Source organism: Lygodium microphyllum, chromosome 17 (assembly GCF_053477565.2).
Source record: "Lygodium microphyllum isolate KBCC chromosome 17, Lygodium_microphyllum_v1.1.10, whole genome shotgun sequence".
Taxonomy (NCBI): domain Eukaryota; kingdom Viridiplantae; phylum Streptophyta; class Polypodiopsida; order Schizaeales; family Lygodiaceae; genus Lygodium; species Lygodium microphyllum.
The window spans coordinates 55,488,078-55,509,005 of NC_141151.1; the positions used below are offsets into that span (position 1 = coordinate 55,488,078).

At 39.8% G+C, this 20,928-nt stretch overlaps 1 protein-coding gene across 4 annotated transcripts; it reads right to left on the minus strand.

Annotated features, from left to right (window-relative positions):
- Window positions 1–667: 667 nt before the first annotated feature.
- Window positions 668–20,565, minus strand: LOC148021907 (protein-protein interaction regulator family protein). 4 transcript variants are annotated; one of them, XM_087697424.1, is made up of 12 exons: window positions 20,431–20,552; window positions 20,069–20,151; window positions 18,885–19,007; window positions 18,715–18,780; window positions 18,351–18,536; window positions 17,739–17,852; window positions 17,505–17,576; window positions 2,582–2,665; window positions 2,374–2,474; window positions 2,181–2,220; window positions 1,996–2,076; window positions 668–1,460 (listed from the first exon to the last, which is right to left on the minus strand). In XM_087697424.1, exons 2-12 carry the CDS (start codon window positions 20,147–20,149, stop codon window positions 1,104–1,106), a joined length of 1,305 nt encoding a protein of 434 aa, XP_087553550.1. In that variant the 5' UTR covers window positions 20,150–20,151; window positions 20,431–20,552; the 3' UTR covers window positions 668–1,103. The 4 variants fall into 4 exon arrangements, with proteins under 4 accessions (XP_087553550.1, XP_087553549.1, XP_087553548.1 ...); XM_087697423.1 differs by having other exon boundaries at window positions 20,069–20,203; window positions 20,310–20,448; XM_087697422.1 differs by having other exon boundaries at window positions 669–1,460; window positions 20,069–20,203; window positions 20,431–20,565.
- Window positions 20,566–20,928: the final 363 nt, after the last annotated feature.

Here is a 20,928-nt window from a genome sequence, read left to right on the forward strand (position 1 = left end):
CGGGTATCCATGCCGCCCCAAAGCATTGTCATAGCCCTAGCACCACCTCAACCTACATCTATCCAAAGGACATTCATTAATCAAACACTCAACCGTATACCCATCAATGGCCAAAAAACATATAGCAGGCATGCAAAGGTGGCTTCCATACCTACGCTTCACCCTATAGTGAGAAAGGGGATTATGCATATTTATGTCTTTCAAAATGCATAGCAAGCATTCACTTAGTTATCATGATGATTCAAACTACGTAGCATGCCTGCAGCCTCACGCAAAACTCTATCCTTTGATCTACACAACATGAATCTATTAATCATTATTATCAAATGAGTAAAGAGACTAATATATACCACTCAAGGTACCCTATCTTAAATTCTTGTGGCAATGGCCTTTAATAATGGAGAGTGGGAGCAAGAGTGGGAGCAAAAGCAAGAGCGAGGTTTCGTAAGTTGTTGAGATCCATTTTATGTGGTCTATCCACATTGCTCAACTCAACTATGCACAAGTGTGCTGTGCACATATGCACATCGTGATGGCTTCATCAAGTGAGATTGTGCGCGACCATTGCATGTGCAGAGTTTATTTAAGTTTAAAATGCCTCAAGGAAACATGCACTAATTAAACAGCAAACTGCCAGAACACTCAACTCAAGACCATGTCATCTAAGTAGTTTATGGGATTTGTCCCTTGGGGGTTCTGGTAGAAACCTTTCTAGCTAGCTCACTCTCACTTTGGTACTCTCTCCACTATAAAAGGCTGGAGTTTGAAGATGAGCCATGTTAGACGTTTAAAGCCATTGTAACTCGTTCTTAATGCTGTACAGATTGAGACATAAGACTTGTAGAGCTGTGTGCACACAAGACCACGCTCATGCACACCTTGTGCCGAAGATGATCTTCCTTTCAAATTAAGCGAATCCTTGCATTTAAAAACCATAATAACCCTTGAAAACAGAGTATCATCCCAATTGAAGAAAATATTCCACCAGAAATTTTGCATCAGGTCTGCTCATATACTCCGCATAAGAGATGAGAACTCGTAATTTTTCAGAAAGGGAACAGAGAAAATTTCTTACCGCGAAGCCTAACCCCCAAGATCTCCAACTATCTAGTATCATCATCGCCACTCATATATTCCACAACTCCCTGTGGCTCTTTCTTACTCCTGTCTAGTTCGTCAGCCTCCTCCAGCACATTACCAAGTTCAACATCTGCTATATCATCTAGCTCATCATCCACTTCCTCATCACCAGGAGTTCCAGCCTTCAGGAACGGAGCTCCTCCCCTGACTGCTTTACCACCATCATCATTCGTCGCACTTTCAAGGCCCAGACTGGGGACATTTCTCCGACTTACCCATCGTTCAAACTCTGCTTCAGCATCTGCAAGGTGCTGCTCCATCCTTTCCTTCTGATATTTGCTCAATTCCTCTCTGCGTGTGTTTTTCCACTCCAAAAAATCCTGTTTAAAAGGTAAACAATAGAAGCATAAGCTGAAATGTAACAGCAAGCACCCATAGCTTCCTAAAGATGAAGTTCGATAAACAAAAATGCAAAGAATCAAAGAGCAACCGTACTTTTTAAAGATGCAAAAGATGAACTAAACTTTGTAAAACAGGAACAAATTCCATCACCACTTAGAAGCCTAATCACAATAAGTTAACTTTTGGTTTGTGTAAATAGACTAGCTATGTTAAGCAGGTCTGCCCAAAAGGTACTCAACATTGCACGAATGGACCTCCTGCATGGCCCAACAGCTAACAGAATTTTTCAACGCCATTGAGCAAGTGGGGCCCACTGCCACCACAACAGGATAACAAGAGCCATAACTGCTGAAGGCTAACAACCTCATTTTCCTTGCCAAGGCAAAGTCGCCCTTTGAGTGATTTACTTATCAGTAAGCATGATGTCACTTTCAGCAAAAAAGGGCATATACCTACTATCGACTGCTCATGTTACAAGCATGCTCTTTTTTTTTTACACAAGGAAGCACTCACATTCTGTTGACTCTCCAGAGCTTTTTCCAGTTCTTCAGTAAGCTTTGCTGGCATGTAAAAGATGTGGGGCTCAGATTTTGTTCTGAAAAAGCAAAGAAAACTGCTATCAGAAGAAATGCAAAAAGCTTGGATCTCCAGCTTCCTCGTTTAGATGAAAGATGTAACATGCTAACCAATGAAACTTATCTTTGCTGTACATCAAATCTGTGAAATATGGGTGAAGCACTGGAGCCAAAAAAATAACCTGGACAAGTATGAGCATATCCTTAACAAAACTAAAATACAAGCACATCCTAAATGAAGATGTAAATAATGAACAAGTAATTGTCTGCAACACACTCCTTTGCAAGCATCCAAAAAAGAAAACCACAAATCAACCTTAAAAATTTGTTGAGTTTGCCATGGTGTTCCGTCCATTGCAGAAAAAGTAGATCCAGCCTTTTCTCTTCAGCTTTTGCAGCTATTCGGGCACGCAATGTCTGTATTTTTCAGAATGAATGTAAAAGTGCAATCTCCCATATTACATCAAAACACCAACCACCCACCGGCCAACAGTTTTCAACCAAAGAAATTTAAACTAATGTACCAAATCGGTTCGGCGCCTCTCAGCAAGCTGCTCCCGCTCTTGCTGGCGCAATCTCTCCCTCTCCTCTTGAGCCCGTTGTTCAGCCTATCAGATCCAAAGATTAATACTTCAGAAAGTTGGTCTCTTGATATAGTCCACAATGTGAAAAAAAGTAGAACACAACTGTGGAAATAGAAAAACAACATACATTAGTAAGGTACTCAAAACTAGAGAACAGCTGGTAAAGCCCATAAGGGGAGACCCTCCCCTCTAATTATTAGCCAGGAGAGTAATGCAAGAGCCATTCCAGCATTGTTCCTATGTGCAATTAGGATAGCTCACAAGCCAACTGAACAGCAAACCTTGACCAAAACGGGATCCTCCTCCCGAGTCTCTACTGACCCTATGATGATCAGGAATGACCAAGTGTTCACGCAGGTTATAGCCCAAACTTGTATGGAACACAGTGTGACATAGGTGTCCAACCAAATGATGGTTTCAATAAGACTTGAATTCACAGCCTTGTGATGACCAGCCCAAGCTTTAACCAATACACCACAATCTTTCAGACTTCTGCTGCTAATCTTGCTAAAGGCAGTTAAAGTTGTCAGGAGAACATGATTTATCTTGGGAACTCTCTAGTCCAAGATATTGCATGAGTTATTCCTGACCTGGGCAGCTCCATCCATAAAATGAACAAATTTAATTAATGTGTATCTACATTAAGTCTATGCACACATTCATTAATTTAATCCAATCAGTAATTAAGGTTCTAGGAGCGAAAAAGAAGTTGCTTATTACGCAAGCTTGTACATACATTAATTAATACAATCTGAGTGAACCTTGATGAATGTTTTGTTAGGTTTTTTGAATTTGGGCATGGGTCAAATGTTTGGGCTGGACACCTAAATTTAATGAAGTAAAGATTGAGTAATCAACTTGTGATATTAGAATTGACATGCCCAGAAAAGCTGGAACGAAAAGCATGAAATGCAGCTTTTCTTCATTCAAAGGTCTTTATCTAGGTGGATTGTGAAATCCATTACCTACAAGCGCTGGTCACGGCTGCCCAAAGGATGACTGTGCTGTCTATCATGCAAGCAACACTGTTTTGATGCTGATGATACTGTCCTTTAGTCAGACTGCTGTTTTGATGTATGCAATCCTGTTTTTCAGCCCGAGTGATGTTCTTCCATGGCAAGCAATGGTAGTATCAAGGTAGGCAATAGCTGATATGGTGCAGGCAATGATGTCCTAGGCTGGGTGAAGCTGTTTTTGTAAGCACTGGAAGAATGTGAGAATGATAATACTTTGAACTTAACCAACTTGATCTATTATCACAGTCAAAATTAAGGGGGGGGGGGGGGGGGGGGGAAGGAGAGAGAGAGAGAGAGAGAGAGGAGTCAACACCACGTGGAGGGGGGAACTTGCCCCTCCCACTTGTATGCAATCCTGTTTTTCAGCCCGAGTGATGTTCTCCCATGGCAAGCAATGGTAGTATCAAGGTAGGCAATAGCTGATATGGTGCAGGCAATAATGTCCCAGGCTGGGTGAAGCTGTTTTTGTAAGCCCTAGAAGAACGTGAGAATAATAATACTTTGAACTTAACCAACTTGATCAATTATCACCGTGAAAATGGAAGAGGGGGAGTCGACACCATGTGGAGGGGGGAACTCGCCCCTCCCCCTTTACAGGAATTTGTTGAAACAAAACCATAGGCACCAAGTGCCTCGACCAAATACAAAAGGTTTGTTACATAATGTAAGCCCTAGGAAGAACGTGAGAATGACAATACTTTGAACTTAACCAACTCGATCAATTGTCACCATGAATATTAGGAGGGAGAGAGAGAGAGAGAGAGAGAGAGAGAGAAGAGAGTCAACACCACATTGAGAGCGGAACCAGCCCCTCCCCCTTTACAGGAATTTATTGAAACAAAACCATGGGCACCAAGTGCCTGAACCATATACAAAAGGTCTGTTACAATTTGGTAAACTTTTAAGTGGTTCGAGAGTAGTTCTAAGCTATTTAGTTGTGATTTGAGGCTTTTTGGAGAGAGATGTCATGATGGATTTTCACCAAGTAAGTTTTTCTTGGAAAGATCCGGTATTTGGGTAAATTGGTCTTCTTATGCCTCCAATTGACCTTGACTCCTCTTTGAAGGATGAGATGAGCTTCAAGGGGGCCACAACAAGGAAAAGGAAAGTGGCACAAGCCAAGGGATCCCTCCCTAAATCTCCCTTTGAAGTAGATAGGGAATCTAAAAACTCATATATGAAGACCTACAAATCTACCAAGAAAGCTGAAGAAGATATTTAGGCTGGCACACTGAGCATCTCCAACTTTCTCTCTTTAATGGAGGTGGATTGTAGAGTGGATAGTATCTGACAGCTACTCGCTTAATGGAATGGACTATAGGATGGACAAAATCCAAGAGTCCTTTGTCTCTCAATAGGGCAGATTATAGATCTGAAGGTTGTGGTGAGAAAAGTGGCAAAAAGCCACTATACCTGAAAGTCAGTGGGCTGAACATCCACAGTAAGTTATGTCATTCTCTAGAGCAGCTAGGACTCATTGCCAATGCCTTCATGTGCTTGAAAGGATGGAGTGTGAGTCGAAGGCATCTAATTGCCTTGAGTAGAGAAGTAAGAGAGGAAACATCCACAACAATTTGCATTCCTCTCCACAAGGGCTTACGGTCGATTCCTCAATGTGCTCAGAACTTAATGCTAGTCATAATTTACTACCTTGAGCATGATATTCCAATAACCAATGAGAAAGAACATTGTTACCCATGATGTTGAATTGGTTCAAGGCATGCATTTGAAAAGCCACATATACTCTGATGGTGTAGGAAGCAATTTTCAATGATGACAAGCTATGGCAGAGTAGCTTGCCTTGTTGTAAGCAGGTGCACCCAGTACACAGGAAATTAACCTGCAATGAGAAAGGCATGGCACAAATTGTGCCATGTGGTTACAGTAGCCAAATCTAAATTAGGAGGGCGGGATGGGAGAAGAATATGGAGTTCTCTCCCAAAACAGAATGTTGTGGCAGGAAAGGGCAGATAGAACACAGGTACCTTGGGTGTCAAAAGTTAGATGGTGTGCTCAAAGAAAATTTTGAATCTTTAGCTCAAGGGCACCTCTACCCTAATACCATGTGAGGAACCAATAGGCTTGTAGAGAGAGAAAACACACACACACACACAACAATTAAAATGAAAAAACCTCAAAAAGTTAAGAGTGAATGAATAATGACAAAAGAGAGAGAATGATTTTAATCACTGACCCGATACAAACAAAGCCTCTAGTGGCAAACTGAATGTCAAACACTGTCCAAGTGTTGCACAGAAGCTAGGAAAGGTAGAAGACTGCATTGACCCAAAAACACAGGTATTGAGATGGGTGACAGCAACTGTAGAAATGCAGGAAATCTCCATAAGGCAAGCAGTAGCCTGTTGTTGATGGACAACCACCTGCAGACTCCAAGATTGGCAACAGACTGCAAGGTCAAATGCAGCCATGGTGAGCTTCCAAACACAGGTTGCAAATGACAGCTGGACAAGGGCAGTCACAACCACCAGAGGGGCAGCAACTGTCTGAGTGGGGTTGAGGCACCAGCAGACTCAGTGGCAATCTCAAGAACTGGCAGCGGCAACTAGCTGGGCAGGGACATCAGCTGCTAGTAAGGAGAGATGATGAAGATGGTAAATGATAAGGAAGAGGATACGAATCATCAGAGAGTGAAGGGAATGCCCATAACATGTCCCTAATTAAGAGATTTTGGGCATTTGTCCTACCTCCAAATGCAATATATTTTTCTTTTTTTTAAAAAAAATTGGGGTTGTTTTATGGACTCAAATTAGGCCAAAATGCATAATAATGTATCTGAAAATAAAACCTTTAATTTTACTTGCTTAACAAAAGGCTAGTTATGCCAATGGGAGAGTGCACGGTGGAAACTGAAGCAGTAAACAAGGCACAACATACAATACAATCAACAATGAACAAGAGAGAAAAATAAACTCAAAAGAGAACTTGCTAATGAGCGATGGAATCTATAACAGAAAGCACATGAGCACAATACCACCAGGGTAACCATCACAACCAGTCACAATTCCTCTAGTTCCCTCTCTCCAAGCACGTCAGGCAATGCTATAATGATGAATTAGGAGTGCCTAATATACAAGTGTAACGTGCCCACCCGAGTTGCTTCCTTGGCGGTACATTCTTAGTAGCCCATCAAGAGATGTCTCACAAAACGCCGTCCAAGATTTAGATGAAAATCCTAAGAGTTTGCTAACTAGACTCGCTTGAGTCTACCCCGCAGTGGAAGTTCCAACCGTTCTCATGAGGATCGACCCGAGTCTTTTTTGTCAAATCAACTACTAACGATTGATTAGTTTCAGTGGGTCGAGTTTCCATCCCTTAAGAAAATTGCTGACCGAAATGGGCTTGTGTTGTGCTACGTTCAAGGAGAATGGGAGACGAAGGGGAGTGTGGCACTTTGATCCCTTCTGCCCATGGTTCTAAAGTGATGCAAGTCAGGCTTTTTGATCTCTAATGATTCATCAAAAATGTAATTTTTATTTCTTCTTAGGAAAGCTCTTGGCTTATAGAGACCACCCAACAATAGGTCTAGATCTGTCGGGGGTCCATCCTCCCGCTTCCGTTGAGAGAATATTTTTAATTACCTAATTACCTACCAACTTAGGTTCAGCGTATAAAAACAGCTTCTTTGAATTACCTCCTGATACAAATTCGCTACACACCTTTAATTCACGATACAAAAACAAAGTAAAGCAATCCTTTCTCAATAGTTCCTTTAAGAAAAATAAATTTTTACAATGTTTTCTGTTCTAACTAGAATGATGTCAATCCAGAGGTACTATTCCCTCCATATTAGCTCCTAGATTAGTATTGAAACTTCCGGGATACTATCTGGAATTCGAAGGCTAATTGGCAGTTTGTAAAAGCCTAAGGAGTTTATGACCAAAGCCCCCTGGTATCCTCACCTCTTCTCGATCGCAGACTAGAGTTTCCTACGACAAGACCTTTTGCATTATGATTGGTCTATACTCACTAACGCGAAACAAAAAAGAAAACCCCTTGGGTTTTTATTCATGCTAGCCTTGGGGAGATCTAACGCCATCAAGAACTCAGCCTCAGTCGGCGTTCTGTGCTCATCGAAATACTGCCTCAATCGGTGATCTATACCCGATCATCCATCTTTTAGCCTGATGATTTGAGGAAAGATTAGTTCCTAACTTACAATCACAAACATCTTATTTCGAATGCATTATGCATAAACTTTTAACAAATTTATTTCCAAGACAATCTTTTCTTTCCAAAAATGATAATATCAAGGCAAAACTAAGCGTGAGTGGCAATAGCTTTCAATAGTCTTCTCGGATTTTCCCTTCCTCACGATCTAGTTTGGACTGAATCTAAACAAGAATTCTATTTTTGAGAATAACTCCCTTGCTGGAGTTTCGTAGGTCCTTGCCCGCGATTAAAAAACTGGATCTTGATTAGTTTTATTGCAAAAAATATTCTTTTGACAATTCCATCTCAAGGTCTTTTATATACCAAGAATTAGCATCCATGTTTATCTATCAGAGGTTTCGTTAGATCGATACAAAACAAAAATATTAAGTCTTATAGGGACACAGTACATTTCTTGTACTCTCCTTGGTACATCTTGTACAAACCCAAACTACCCCTTGGAATTTGTGGTTAAGAATTCCTTTAAAGATTATATGCAAGAAATAAATAAAATCCTATTTTATGAATGCAGCTTCTTGTTGCCAATTCATGGAATGACAACCTGCTAGTTGCCTTTGTTATCAAAATATAGTACCTGAGGATCCATGACGAGTGCTTGGTTGATGGTATTCGCAACTTCGTTTATAATCCCAATACTTGTCATACCGTTTGTAGTAGTCATATCTGTAGTGTTATTGGCAGCTTCTGCCTCCACGACCTTTATAACTTTCTTCTTCGGGGCCATGGTCTTTAATCGCGAGATTGTAGAGGGGATTTTTGGCAAGAAAGCTTGGGGTTGTCACAATTGGATTGATAGGAATTTGATTGATGGAGGATGACGATCACTAGGAATTTAGAAAAATCGAGAAGAGTCTTTGATTCCACAGGGAAGTGGGTTAGAAGGATAGAGGATTCGATTCCAAGGGCATGCGGAGTATCCTCCTTGTCTTCATAAACGAGAATTCGTGTCCTGCTTCTCTTGCCCCACTCCCTCTTGCTCTATACTCTTGAGAAGAGCCTCTCGTCTCTTGCTCAGGCTTCACTCCAACGGCTCCTCATACCTTGTATTTATAGTTAAATTGAAAAAAGAAGGGTTGTGGCTAAGAAGAGGAGCTCTTTATGGAGGGTATCTTGGCGAATCAGCAATCTGGAAGCTTTCAAGATGCAATCTGATGTTGGCGATTTCTTTGAGGTACAGAGGCTGCTAGAGATGCTATGACTGATTCGCCTGACTCTCGCATGATCTTGCTTCAATCTAAGCCTCTCGTCAAACTAAGAAGAGGGGGAGATTGCTGGAGTTTTCTGCTATAACTAAAGAGGAGAATTCTGACTTTTTCTCATGCAATCAAGATCTCAAAATTTAGGGGAATTTGTACGCTGTTTTTTTGTCAAAAAATGGGGGAAGGGGAGAAGGAGGAGGCAGCGCGGCGGCCTAATCATCGTCATCTTCCTCTTAATCTTCTTTTTTTCTTCATAAAGCTTTAAGCTTTTAAGCTTGCCTTCCTTTGCTAAGTTTTAAAATGGGCTCGGTCAATTATGACTTATAGCTCATGAGTTGCATTTATGTGGTGACTTTTGTGAAGGACGGCTACAAACCCTATCAACCTGGGAAAGTGTCAAGTTACGAACTTCAAACTATTTTTGTTCGAGACGTCCTCTATTTAATAGTCTAGAATTCTTCATATCTAATTGCGAGAAGTCGGAAGGATTGAAAATAAAGTTAGAATATCACATCCTCTTTCCCTTAGAGAAATCGAGATATGCTCATCTCGAATGAAACTAGGGATTTTAGTTACATAGTGATTTTTTGTCAACCCAAGTGGCATCCTCTTCAGGGTAGTCTTTCCACTGGACGAGATACTCTCTAAGGGTTTTGCTTCTTAGAGTCTTCTCCCACATGTCAAGTATTTTTTCTAGTTGAAGTTCAAAGACTCCTTGACTTGGCATCACAATTTGTTGGTCGTTAAGTTTATGGTCAGGATTAGGAACATACGCTTTCAATAGACTGACATGAAATACATTATGCACTCAAGTTATTAGGGAGTTGGAGCTTGTGGGCATTTGGTCCTAGACACTTTAGCACCTTATATGGCCCACAATACCTAGGACTTAGTTTCTTGAATTTCCCCACAGATAGAAACTTTTCTTTGGACGAACTCATTGGAAAACCATATCACCTTCTTTGAAAATGCGTTCTTACCTTCATTGATCGGCATATGCCTTCTGTCGATCCTTGGCGGCTTGAATATCTTGCCTTATAGCTCTCACTTGGTTGCCGATCCATTTCTTCCAGCATTTGCCTAGATGCTTCTACCCATAGGGTAGGATCGGAAAAATTTAATAGTGTACGACAATCTTGTCCATATGGTGCCTGAAAAGGTTTCATTTTAGGGATGTCAAGTAGCTGGAGCTTTCCTGGCAACTTGACACATTCGGCCTTAATTTGTTGGCAATTTAGACATTCGATGACATACTTGAGTACATCACCCTTGAGTCTTTTCCAATAGAAGCTTCTTTTGACTATATTAAGAGTCTTAGCATAACCAAGATGACCCGAAAATGAAGAATTGCGAGCTTCCCATAGTATTTTCTTATTGAGTTTCTGACTTGAAGGAATACATAGTCTTGTCTTGAAATAAGCAAGCTCCTCGTTTATGGAAAAATCTTGATACTTAGTCTTGAGTTCTGGATTTGAATCCTTGACAAATAGCGATTTCTATGAGAGGTTTACTGGGCATTAAAATCATTATAGCAAGAGTTCTAGCCCTAGAGGGTTTCTCTAGGATTAGGACATTAAGAAATGATTTACAGCTTAGGGCATCCGCAATCACATTTTCCTTGCCCAGTCTATATTTGATTTCAAAGTCAAATCCCTACAAGGTCTCAATCCATTGGCATTGTCTTATATTGAGATCTGGTTGAGTAAAAATCCACTTTAAGCTTTTATGATCACTGACTAGAGAAAACCTATTACCAAGCAAGTAATGCCTCCATAGTTTAAAGGCATGAATTACAGCAAATAATTCTAGATCATGTGTAGCATAGTTTCTTTTGTCGATCTTTAATTTTCCTGAAGCATAGGCTACTGGATGTCCTTGTATAAGCAAGCAACCCAAAGCAAGAGAGCTTGCGTCAGTTATGACTTCGAATTCTTTGCTTAGGTTAGGTAGCCTTAAGATAGGGGCGATTACCAAACTCTACTTAAGCTTCTCAAAGCTAGATTGTTTGGCAAACGTCCATATAATAGAAACCTACTTTTTTAGAAGATCAGTGGAAGGCGCGACGATTGAGGCATAGTCTTTAATGAAGACTCTATACCAACCCATTAGCCCTAGAAAGCTTCGCACTTCCTTGACCGTTGTTGGGGTGGCCAATCTTGTACATCTTGGACCTTCGGCAGGATCCACTGAAATGCCATCTGCCGATACTATGAATCCTAAATATTCAATCTGCTTCTTAAAGAATGCACATTTCTTCTTTTTAGCATACATTTTATGGGCTCTCATTGTTTCAAAAACTACTCGTAGCTGTGGTCCATGGTCTTCTTCATTATTGGAATATGTTAAGATATCATCAAAGAAGACAAGGACGAAGTCGTCAAGGTAGGGTTAGAAAATGTCTTACATCAACTTGTTCAAGGTGGCAGGAGCATTTGTTAATCCATATTACCTCACAATAAACTCATAATGACTGTATCTTGTGTTAAAAGCAGTTTTAGGAATATCTTCCTCCCTAATTCTTATTTGATAATAGCCTGATCCGAGATCGATCTTTCAAATGACATTTACTCCCTGGAGTCGATCAAGCAACTCGTCTATCTTGGGGATTAGATATTTGTTTTTAATTGTCACCTGGTTTAATCCATGGTAATCGATACAAAGGCAATGTGTTCTGTCTTTTCTTTTCTTAAATAGTACCGGGGCTCCCCATGGTGAATTACTTGGCCGGATGTATCCCTGGCCTAATAGCTGCTTGAGTTGTTCTTTTAGCTCAACGGCTTCAGAAATTGACATTTAGTAGAGACGTTTAGCGGCGGGGGCAACACCTAGAATGAGTTCAATTTCGTGATCCACTTCCCTTGTTGGTGGAAGCTCTATCAAGTCTTTTGAAAAAACATCCGCATATTCTTTTAGCCGAGATGGTTGATCCTTGGCTTCACTATCTTGCTTGGCCTTGTTGAGTTTAATTAGATAGACGGGTAATCCTTTCTTTGGTCCTTTTACTATTCGGGAAGCTTTAGCCACCTGAACCTTAAGGTTCCCTGCTTCTCCCTGAGTGGTTATTTGTTCTCCCTTTGAGTTTGAAATGTGATTTGGCCCTTTCCGCAATGGATATGGGCATTATTTGGAATTAACCAATCCATACCTGGCAAACATTCATAAGCCCCGAGGTTTATAATTCGAAAGCTCATTTTGGAAGATTTGCTACCCAAGCTAAATTCTATCTTGCTAGTTTGTTTGGTATGTTGATAGAACTTCTTTGCCATTTGCTAACTCCACAAGTAAACTAGGTGCAAGAGTAGTGTTTATGCCTGGCCTTTTCACACATTTTGGTGATACAAAAGAGTGAATGCAATCGATTAAAAGGGTTTACCTTGATAATTTACTTGTGTTTGAATTACTGAGAATTGGCAATTTGAACCCTTCTTATTGAGAGTGGCATGTACTTTGGCTCTTTCCATATCGGATTCCATTGTGAAATCTTTATCATTACTGACCTCCTTTAGGTTTATTCCAACAATCTTCCCCCTGGCATCTTGGCTTTGCCCGCGAAATTGACCTTGGTGGATGTTTGGACTCAGCTTCAGGCATTGTCTCTTGAAATGTCCCGGTTCCTTGCAATAGAAGCACGTTGGAGTCTTGTTGCTCTTTCTTGTGGGTATAAAGTTTCCCACTACATTTGATTTGACTTTCTTCATCCTGTTTGGTCGATACTGCCCTCGGGCTCTTTTTGCATAACCTTGGAAGTTGCCCTTATTTTGATTGTTCCTGTTCCAAATTTTTGCATTTCTTGGTCTTTGTTTGATCTCCTAAACTATTGGAGCTGCTCGAATCAATGCACCCTGTAAATCCGAAGGGCTCATTGATTCAAGGCGTGTATTCAGGGGCGGATTTAGACCATTGCAAAATTTGAATACTTGCTGTGAAATATCCGTCGTAGATGCATATTTTAGAAATATTATGGAGTAGTAAGCTTCTAGGCTTCGGCTTAACTACTTTAGGTTGAAGAACTCATTCATATTCTGGGCTTGATCTGTGGATGGAAGATTTTCTTCCACTATTCCTGATTATCAAAGAGACAAACGTATGGACAAAAATAATTCTTTACGCCAATAAGAAGGGAATACATTGTTCAAGTAATTCAGGAGCTCATATTATTCTTGGAAGAGGTTTTTCTACCATAATCTAGGCATGGCATTGCAATACATCCATTGCATAGTAATTAGAATTTTGGGAATGAATATCTAGAAATCTATATTTTAGAGGAATATCAAGTAATCTATCTTTCTTGTAGTTGTAGCAACTAAAGCGTCCTACAACCATGACTCTTGATCAACCGGTATAACCTTTGTAACCTCCTCATAGATGTACCGGTTTAATTTGACTTGTCCTCCTCAAGTGAACATGTTTGAGTTTACTCTGGCCTCATAGAAGAGATAAATCTTGACAACCTTAAGGGTTTCCATCCACCTTAGCCTCTTTAAATTATTCTAGAGGTAAGCAAAACGGTTTGCGTCAATGTAACAATACCCTCTACTTAACATCCATCGTCTTTCGTAATACAAGGGTGAAGGATTGTATATCTGATCTAATATTCGCATCTAGTTTCTCCAGCTAAAACTAGAGGAGTGCATTGCTAACATAAACATAACTTGAAAAATCAAGACTCGTTCCCAAGATTTGTCTTTCTGCTTGAAATCAAGAACATATATTAACAAGAGAATATTTTCACCACTTAAGGGAAAGATGTTTTATGTTGTAACTATAACTAGTTATATTTACTTACGTCGTATCCTATATCAATATTCGCTTTGATACCAACTGTAACGTGCTTGCCCGAGCTGCTTCCTTGGCAATACATTCTTAGTAGCCCATCAAGAGATGTCCTAGAAAACACCGTCCTAGATTTTGATGAAAACCCTCGGAGTTTGCCAACTACGCTCGCTTGAGTCTACCCCATAGTGGAAGTTCCACCCGTTCTCACGATGATCGACCCGAGTCTTTTTTGTCAAATCAACTACTAACGATTGAATAGTCTTAGTGGTTCGAGTTTCCATCCCTTATGAAAATTACTGACTGAAATGGGCTTGTGTTGTGCTAGATTCAAACAGAACGGGAGGCAAAGGGAAGTGTGGGACTTTGATCCCTTCTGCCCATGGTTCTAAAGTGATGCAAGTCAGGCTTTCTGATCTCTAATGATCCATTAAAAACATGATTTTTATTCCTTTTTAGGAAAGCTCTCGGCTAACCAAGACCACCCAACCATAGGTCTAGATCCGTCGGGGGTCCATCCTTCCGCTTCCCTTGAGAGAGTATTTTTAATTACCTAATTACCTACCACCTTAGGTTCAACATATAAAAATAGCTTCTTTAAATTATCTCCTAATACAAATTCGTTATATGCCTTTAATTCACGACACAAAAACAAATTAAAGCAATCCCTTCTCAATAATTCTTTTAAGAAAAATGACTTTTTACATTGTTTTCTATTCTAACTAGAATGATGTTAACCCGAAGGTATTATTCTCTCCATATTAGTTCCTAAACTAGTATTGGAACTTCCAAGATACTATCTGAAATTCTAAGGGTAATTGGCAATTCGTAAGAGCCCATGGAGTTTATGACCAGCGGCCCCTGGTATCCTCACCTCCTCTTGCCGACTAGAGTTCCCTACGACAAGACCTTTCGCGTCATGATTAGTCTATACTCAGTAACGTGAAACAAAAAAGAAAACCCCTTGGAGTAGGTTTTATTCGTACTAGCCTTGGAAAGGTCTAGCGCCATCAAAAACTCTACCTCAGTCAGTGTTCTGTACTCATCGAACTGCCTCAGTCAACGATCTGTATCTAATCATCCATCTTTTAGCCTGATGATTTTAGGAAAGATTAGTACCTAACTTACAATCACGAACATTTTATTTCGAATGCATTATGCATAAACTTTTAATAAATTTATTTCCAAGACAAATCTTTTCTTTTCAAAAATAATAATATCAAGGCAAAACTAAGCATAAGTGGCAATACCTTCCAATAGTCCTCTCAAATTTTCCCTTCCTCAAGTTCTAGTTTAGACTAAATCTAAACAAAAATTCTATTTTTGAGAATAACTCCCTTGGTGGACTTTTCACAATGGAGTTTTGTGTGTCCTTGCCCGCAATTAACAAAAATATCTTTCTTAGTTTTATTACGAAAAGTATTCTTTTGACAATTCCATCTCAAAGTCTTTTATATACCGAGAATTAGCATCCGTGTTTATCCATCAAAGGTTTCGTTAGATCGATACAAACCACAAAATATTAAGTCTTTTAGAGACATGGTACCTTCATTGTACTCTCCTTGGTGCATCTTGTACAAACCCAAATTACCCCTTGGAATTTGCAATTAAGAATTCTCTTAAAGATTATATGCAAGAAATAAATAAAATCCTATTTTATGAATGCAACTTCTTGTTGCCAATTCATGGAATGATAGTCTGCTAGTTGCCTTTGTTATCAAAATATAGTACGCGAGGATCCATGACGAGTGCTTGGTTGATGGTATTCACAGCTTCGTTTGTAATCCCAATGCTTGTCATCCCGTTTGTAGTGCTCATATCCGCAACGTTATTGGCAGCTCCTGCCTCCGCAACCTTTACAACTTTCTTCTTCGAAACCATGGTCTTTAATCGCGAGATCGTAGAGGGGATTTTTGGCAAGAGAGCTTGGGGTTGTCACAATTGGATTGATGGAAATTTGATTGATGGAGGATGACGATCACTAGGAATTTAGAAAAATCGAGAAGAGTCTTGATTCCACAGGGAAGCGGGGTAGAAGGGATAGAGGATTCGATTCCAAGGGCCAGCGGAGTATCCTCCTTGTCTTCGTGACGAGCATTCCCATCCTTACGCTTCTCTTGCCCCATTTCTTCCTGCTCTATACTCTTGAGAAAAGTCTCTCCTCTCTTGCTCAGGCTACCCTCCAACGGCTCCTCGTGCCTTGTATTTATAGTTAAATTGAAGAAGAAGGGTTGTGGTCAAGAAGAGAAGCTCTTTATGGAGGGTATCTTGGCAAATCAGCAATCTGGAAGCTTTCAAGATGCAATCTAATGCTGGTGATTTGATCTTTAGGGTCCAGAGAGGCTACCAGAGATGCCATGGCTGATTCGCCTAGCTCTCACATAATCTTGCTTCCATCTAAGCCTCTCGTCAAACTGAGAAGAGGGAGAGATTGCTGGAGTTTTCTGTTGTAATCGAGGGGGAGAATTCACGCTTTTTCTCGTGCAATCAAAATCTCCAAATTTAGGGGAGTTTGTGAGCCGTTTTTTTGTCAAAAAAGAGGAGGGACAGCCTATTCATCGTTATCTTTCTCTTAATCTTCTTCTATTCTTTATAAAGCTTTAAGCTTTTAAACTTGCCTTACTTTGCTAAGTTTCAAATGGGTTTGGTCAATCATGACTTCTGGCTCACGACTTGCGTTTGTGTAGTGACTTCTGTGAAGAATAGCTACAGTCCCTATCAACCTAGGAAAGTGTTGGTTTATGAACTTCGAACTATTTTTATTCGAGACTTCCTCTATTTAATGGTCTAGAATTCTTCAAATCTAATTGCGAGAAGTCGGGAAGATTGAAAATAAAGTCAGAATATCACAACATGCAACAATCAAACCATGAAAGACAGCACGTTGCCCAACATGGAAGACCCAAGTCCTAAGAAAATCAGCTTACTGTAGGGCACTACACATGGTGTAACCACAATAAATATGCAGCCAAAAAAAAGACATCAAGATTGAAGTGTAGCTGGACATTGTTTTGGCTGCCCTTTTGGGCTATATTTTTTTTCATGTCCCACGCAAATAATGACTGTTTATAAGCATCAATAAGCACCCATTTCATTTGTCTTCCAATTACATCGTGGGGATACGGGCCACTAATTTAGTATTTCACCAGCCCACTTAGTAACAATCAGTTTCTTCTTTCAAGCATAAGCTATGTTTTGCAAGCAAGGAGCCCCATTAAGAAGGCTCATGCATCTAGCGATGCACTCATCTACAAAAGAGTAGCAGGCAGTGGGTTTTTATTCCAGTGGCACGTAATTATGTTTTTGTTGAACACTCTAATTTTGTTAAGTGATTTGATACCATAGTCCCTAGTAACAAAACAGTGACATCATAAATGTTACCACATACTACAAATAGAAAAGGTAGAATACTCCTAGCATAGTTAGGGTGGAAAATCATTGTGATAAAGCAACTATTATATTGGCATGAGAGTTTTACTAAGGTCCAGGAGTTCTCACATTCCCTACAGACACCTTAAAAAACCGGAAACTTTTATAAACTTTAACTTTCAGCAATTATAGACCTAAGTACAACTTACCCTCGAAAAAGAAATCTGGTTATATTCAGTAACCTTGAGACAAGCTTTGTAGCAACCAACTTTGCCAGCTAACTGAAAAAATCAAAAGGGTGACACAGAGTAATACCCTCTTTAGCGATTCTGATCTTCGAGCAAAAGCTTCAGATGCTGACAGTTGTTGGTCTTCCTGTTTAAACCTCTGAGACAGGAATCACAAGACCGATTTCAGCTAGTGTTACAGTTTGTTAGTCACAAAGAGAACCCCAGATGAAACAGCAACTCACAAAAACCAAACAGGTAAATTTAACATAGAGCAAGTAACTTACCATGAAATCCAAAAAGACATTATACTTGCACTCACCTCAAGGGTTCCCATCAATGCCCCAAACATCCTCCTATTTCTCTTAGCCAGGCTCGGATTCTCCTCTTTCACTAGAACTCTAGGTAGAATCTCCACCGGTGTTGAGTCAGGTTGCTAAGGACAACACGTGCATCATAACCGACAAGAGTATCAATGATGAGCATTATAAATAACAGTTGGAGAAAGTTGACAGACTCACACCTAAATACACAGCTTTCAAGGAAGAGGATGAAAACAGCCTTAAATTTGCTTTGGAAAAACATTCATGACCTATTTTGGGAACTGAAAAGGCAAGGGTTTAAGAGTGGCAGAATATTTTATACATCCTTCTTAGATCTGTTGGGCAAACAACCAGACTGTCCAAACGGCTACATGGAATGAAGGATATTAATTCTGAAATATGTCTATGTGTTAGCTCACAAAACGTGTGAAAAATAAGAAGCACATTATGCAAAAATTCTTAAACAGCCATGATGTAATAAAGAAATCCAAAAACGGTATAGAAAATTTAGAAGTCCTACTTACTCCATTCTCATGGTTTTTTGGACATGAGATTTATAGCCCTTATATGACACTAAGCTTTCAAAGAGTCCAAACAAGGATATAGCATACCTGAAAATTTCTCACTCCCCTAGTACTTTCCCTCCTAGAGCTGAGAGGAAAATCGGCTCTTCCATTTATTTGACCCTCCTCAATCTCAACTCCTGCCCTATCTGTGATTCTGTCTTCTGATTCACCTTTAGTCAACGGTTCATCTGGCTTCTTTGCAGCAGCTTTCTCAACTTGCTCATCATCCACCTGAGTATCATGTATCAACAGTAATAAATGCTCCAAAAAACTGCAGTGTAACAGAACTTCACAGACAGCAACTAGCTCTTTAGCCCTTTCAATACTTTAGAAAAGTCTAGTTCAACAAAAAACCACATAAAGCAGGAAAATAATGTTTTTCATGAGAAGAAACATAGGAGACCAATACCTTGACAACAGTGGAAAGAAGTCTCTTCTTTGTTGGTGGCTGGGTTTCTGGAACGAAATCATCATTCTACACCCAAAAAGACCAGAAAATACCAATTAAGAGGCTGAGACGACACTCCGAAATGCTGCATAACGTGTGAACGACTACTATTTCAACCATGGAAACCTCACCCTGCGAATAACACCACGTTGTGGACCCATCTGCCGAGGCCCCCCCATTGTGGCAGTTTGCACATTTTGTCCAAATGCAGGAGCCTTCCTGAGCCCTCGGGGATTTTTCAACCTTTCAGTTATCTGATGATTATAACCCAAAAAGGAAAATTAAGCAGAGAAAGACAAACAATTTTGAACAAAAATCAACAATTAACCAAACATATTATTCCTCATGATAAGACTCAATTTTCATGCAACCAAATAGTTCATAAGTACTAATCTAACAAGTATGAAGGGAACTATGGAACCTAAGCATCCAACCTTTGCAAGCTGTCTCGTGACTGAAAATATTTCTGTTTACTGAAAGCAGCTATAATTCGACCTTACGATTACGATCCCTTTCAAAAGTAGAACATAAAAGATACACTCCATGTAACATCTAGCATTTTGAGACAATGTGGACAGTATATATCCCCTACATATTCAGGTTAGTGGAGCTAGAATCTGTGAAAATACAGTCATCTAATGTACCAAAACCCGGGCAACGGAACTGCTAGAGTTACAGGAAAGGGTGGACTTTCCCAAGAAATGTGAATCTAGCACAAAGAATATTTTTCCATGTAATGGGGAAACTCTAGCTCAAGCCCAAAGAATAATCTGCTGATGATGTAAAAAGAAGACAAAGGCATGGATTGATAAATTGATCTAACGAATCAAAGGCATGGATTGAGAAATTAACCCTCAGCCAGCTGACAAAATTTTCGAAAGAGACAAGAAGGGTATGTTTATGTGAAGTGCGTTAAACAGTGATTGTGTACAGTTATGAAGAATTTGCAAATGTAGGTGATGTGCATTATACAGCAATCGTGTACAATTGCGCAAAATTCTAGTTTAAACATACAAAGAACCAGATGTTTCAAAGGAAAACCACTGCCAAGTTCAACAGCTGAACTACCAGGTTAGTATGTTCCAATGAGACAATGAGGGTACACTTATTTGACGTAAGGCCATGTGTGATTGTGAAGAATTTGCATACGTACATGGCATTCATCAAAGGGCGAACATGTGCAATTATGAAAAAAAAAATTGCACAAACAAACCAAAAAAAAAAATTGCTTAAAGGAAAACCATTTCCTAGTCCAAGGCCCTGACACAGGAATAAACTGCCAGAAACCAACAGGAGGGAATTGAAGGACACTAACCTCATGATGCCGACGATTGAGCTCGTCAATCTCCCGCTTCAGCTCTTCAGCTGTTTTCTCCGTGGCCACACTCTCCATCATCCCTAGCGGCTCAATTCGAACAAAAGCTCTATTAACGCAAACTGCACACTGTCTCTGCGGTGCAGAAGGGTTCAAATGAGAGACAGCAGAACAAAATAACACAAAACAAACACTGCAAAAAAGAAAAGAAATAGAGCTACTGCTGCTTGCAAGAATGGACCTGATGGAGGTGTAGAATGCGTAAAATCCTGAAGGAAAGCCACACGCACAGAAAAGAAAAGAACGAGACAAATGCAGTAGACCGAACCCGCAGATGAACAATGTCTGTAATGTTAACTCACCTCGCGAATGCTTCGCAGAGAAGCCGATGACAATCGCACAGTGAAAACCCTCCCAGCCCTAAGCACACCTGCAGGCTTTGCAAGGTTTTAATCGCATATAATTTCGGTGAAGAACCTTATTCGCATACATTAATTTTCATAATCTTTTAAAGCTTTTATCTTTTATATTTTACCTTATATCTCGCATATACATATACAAATCAAGCAATAAGAAAATGTTTATAATTACATCTTTTATCTTTTACCTTATATATCTATCAGTGCAGCGAGCGTATGGCAACTTCGCTCAACAATCGATTTCTTATCTTTTTTTCTTATTTTTTATTTTTATTTTTATTTTTTTAATTTACTCTCTCTCTCTCTTCTTTTCTTCTCTCTTCTTCTTTGTCCCCCCTTAGTCTCTCTTAAAGTATGTAAATTTTATATTTTTCTTATATATAATTCTCTTTTTATATTTATATTCTCTCTCTCTCCTTTTATTCTCTCTCTCTCGCCGCC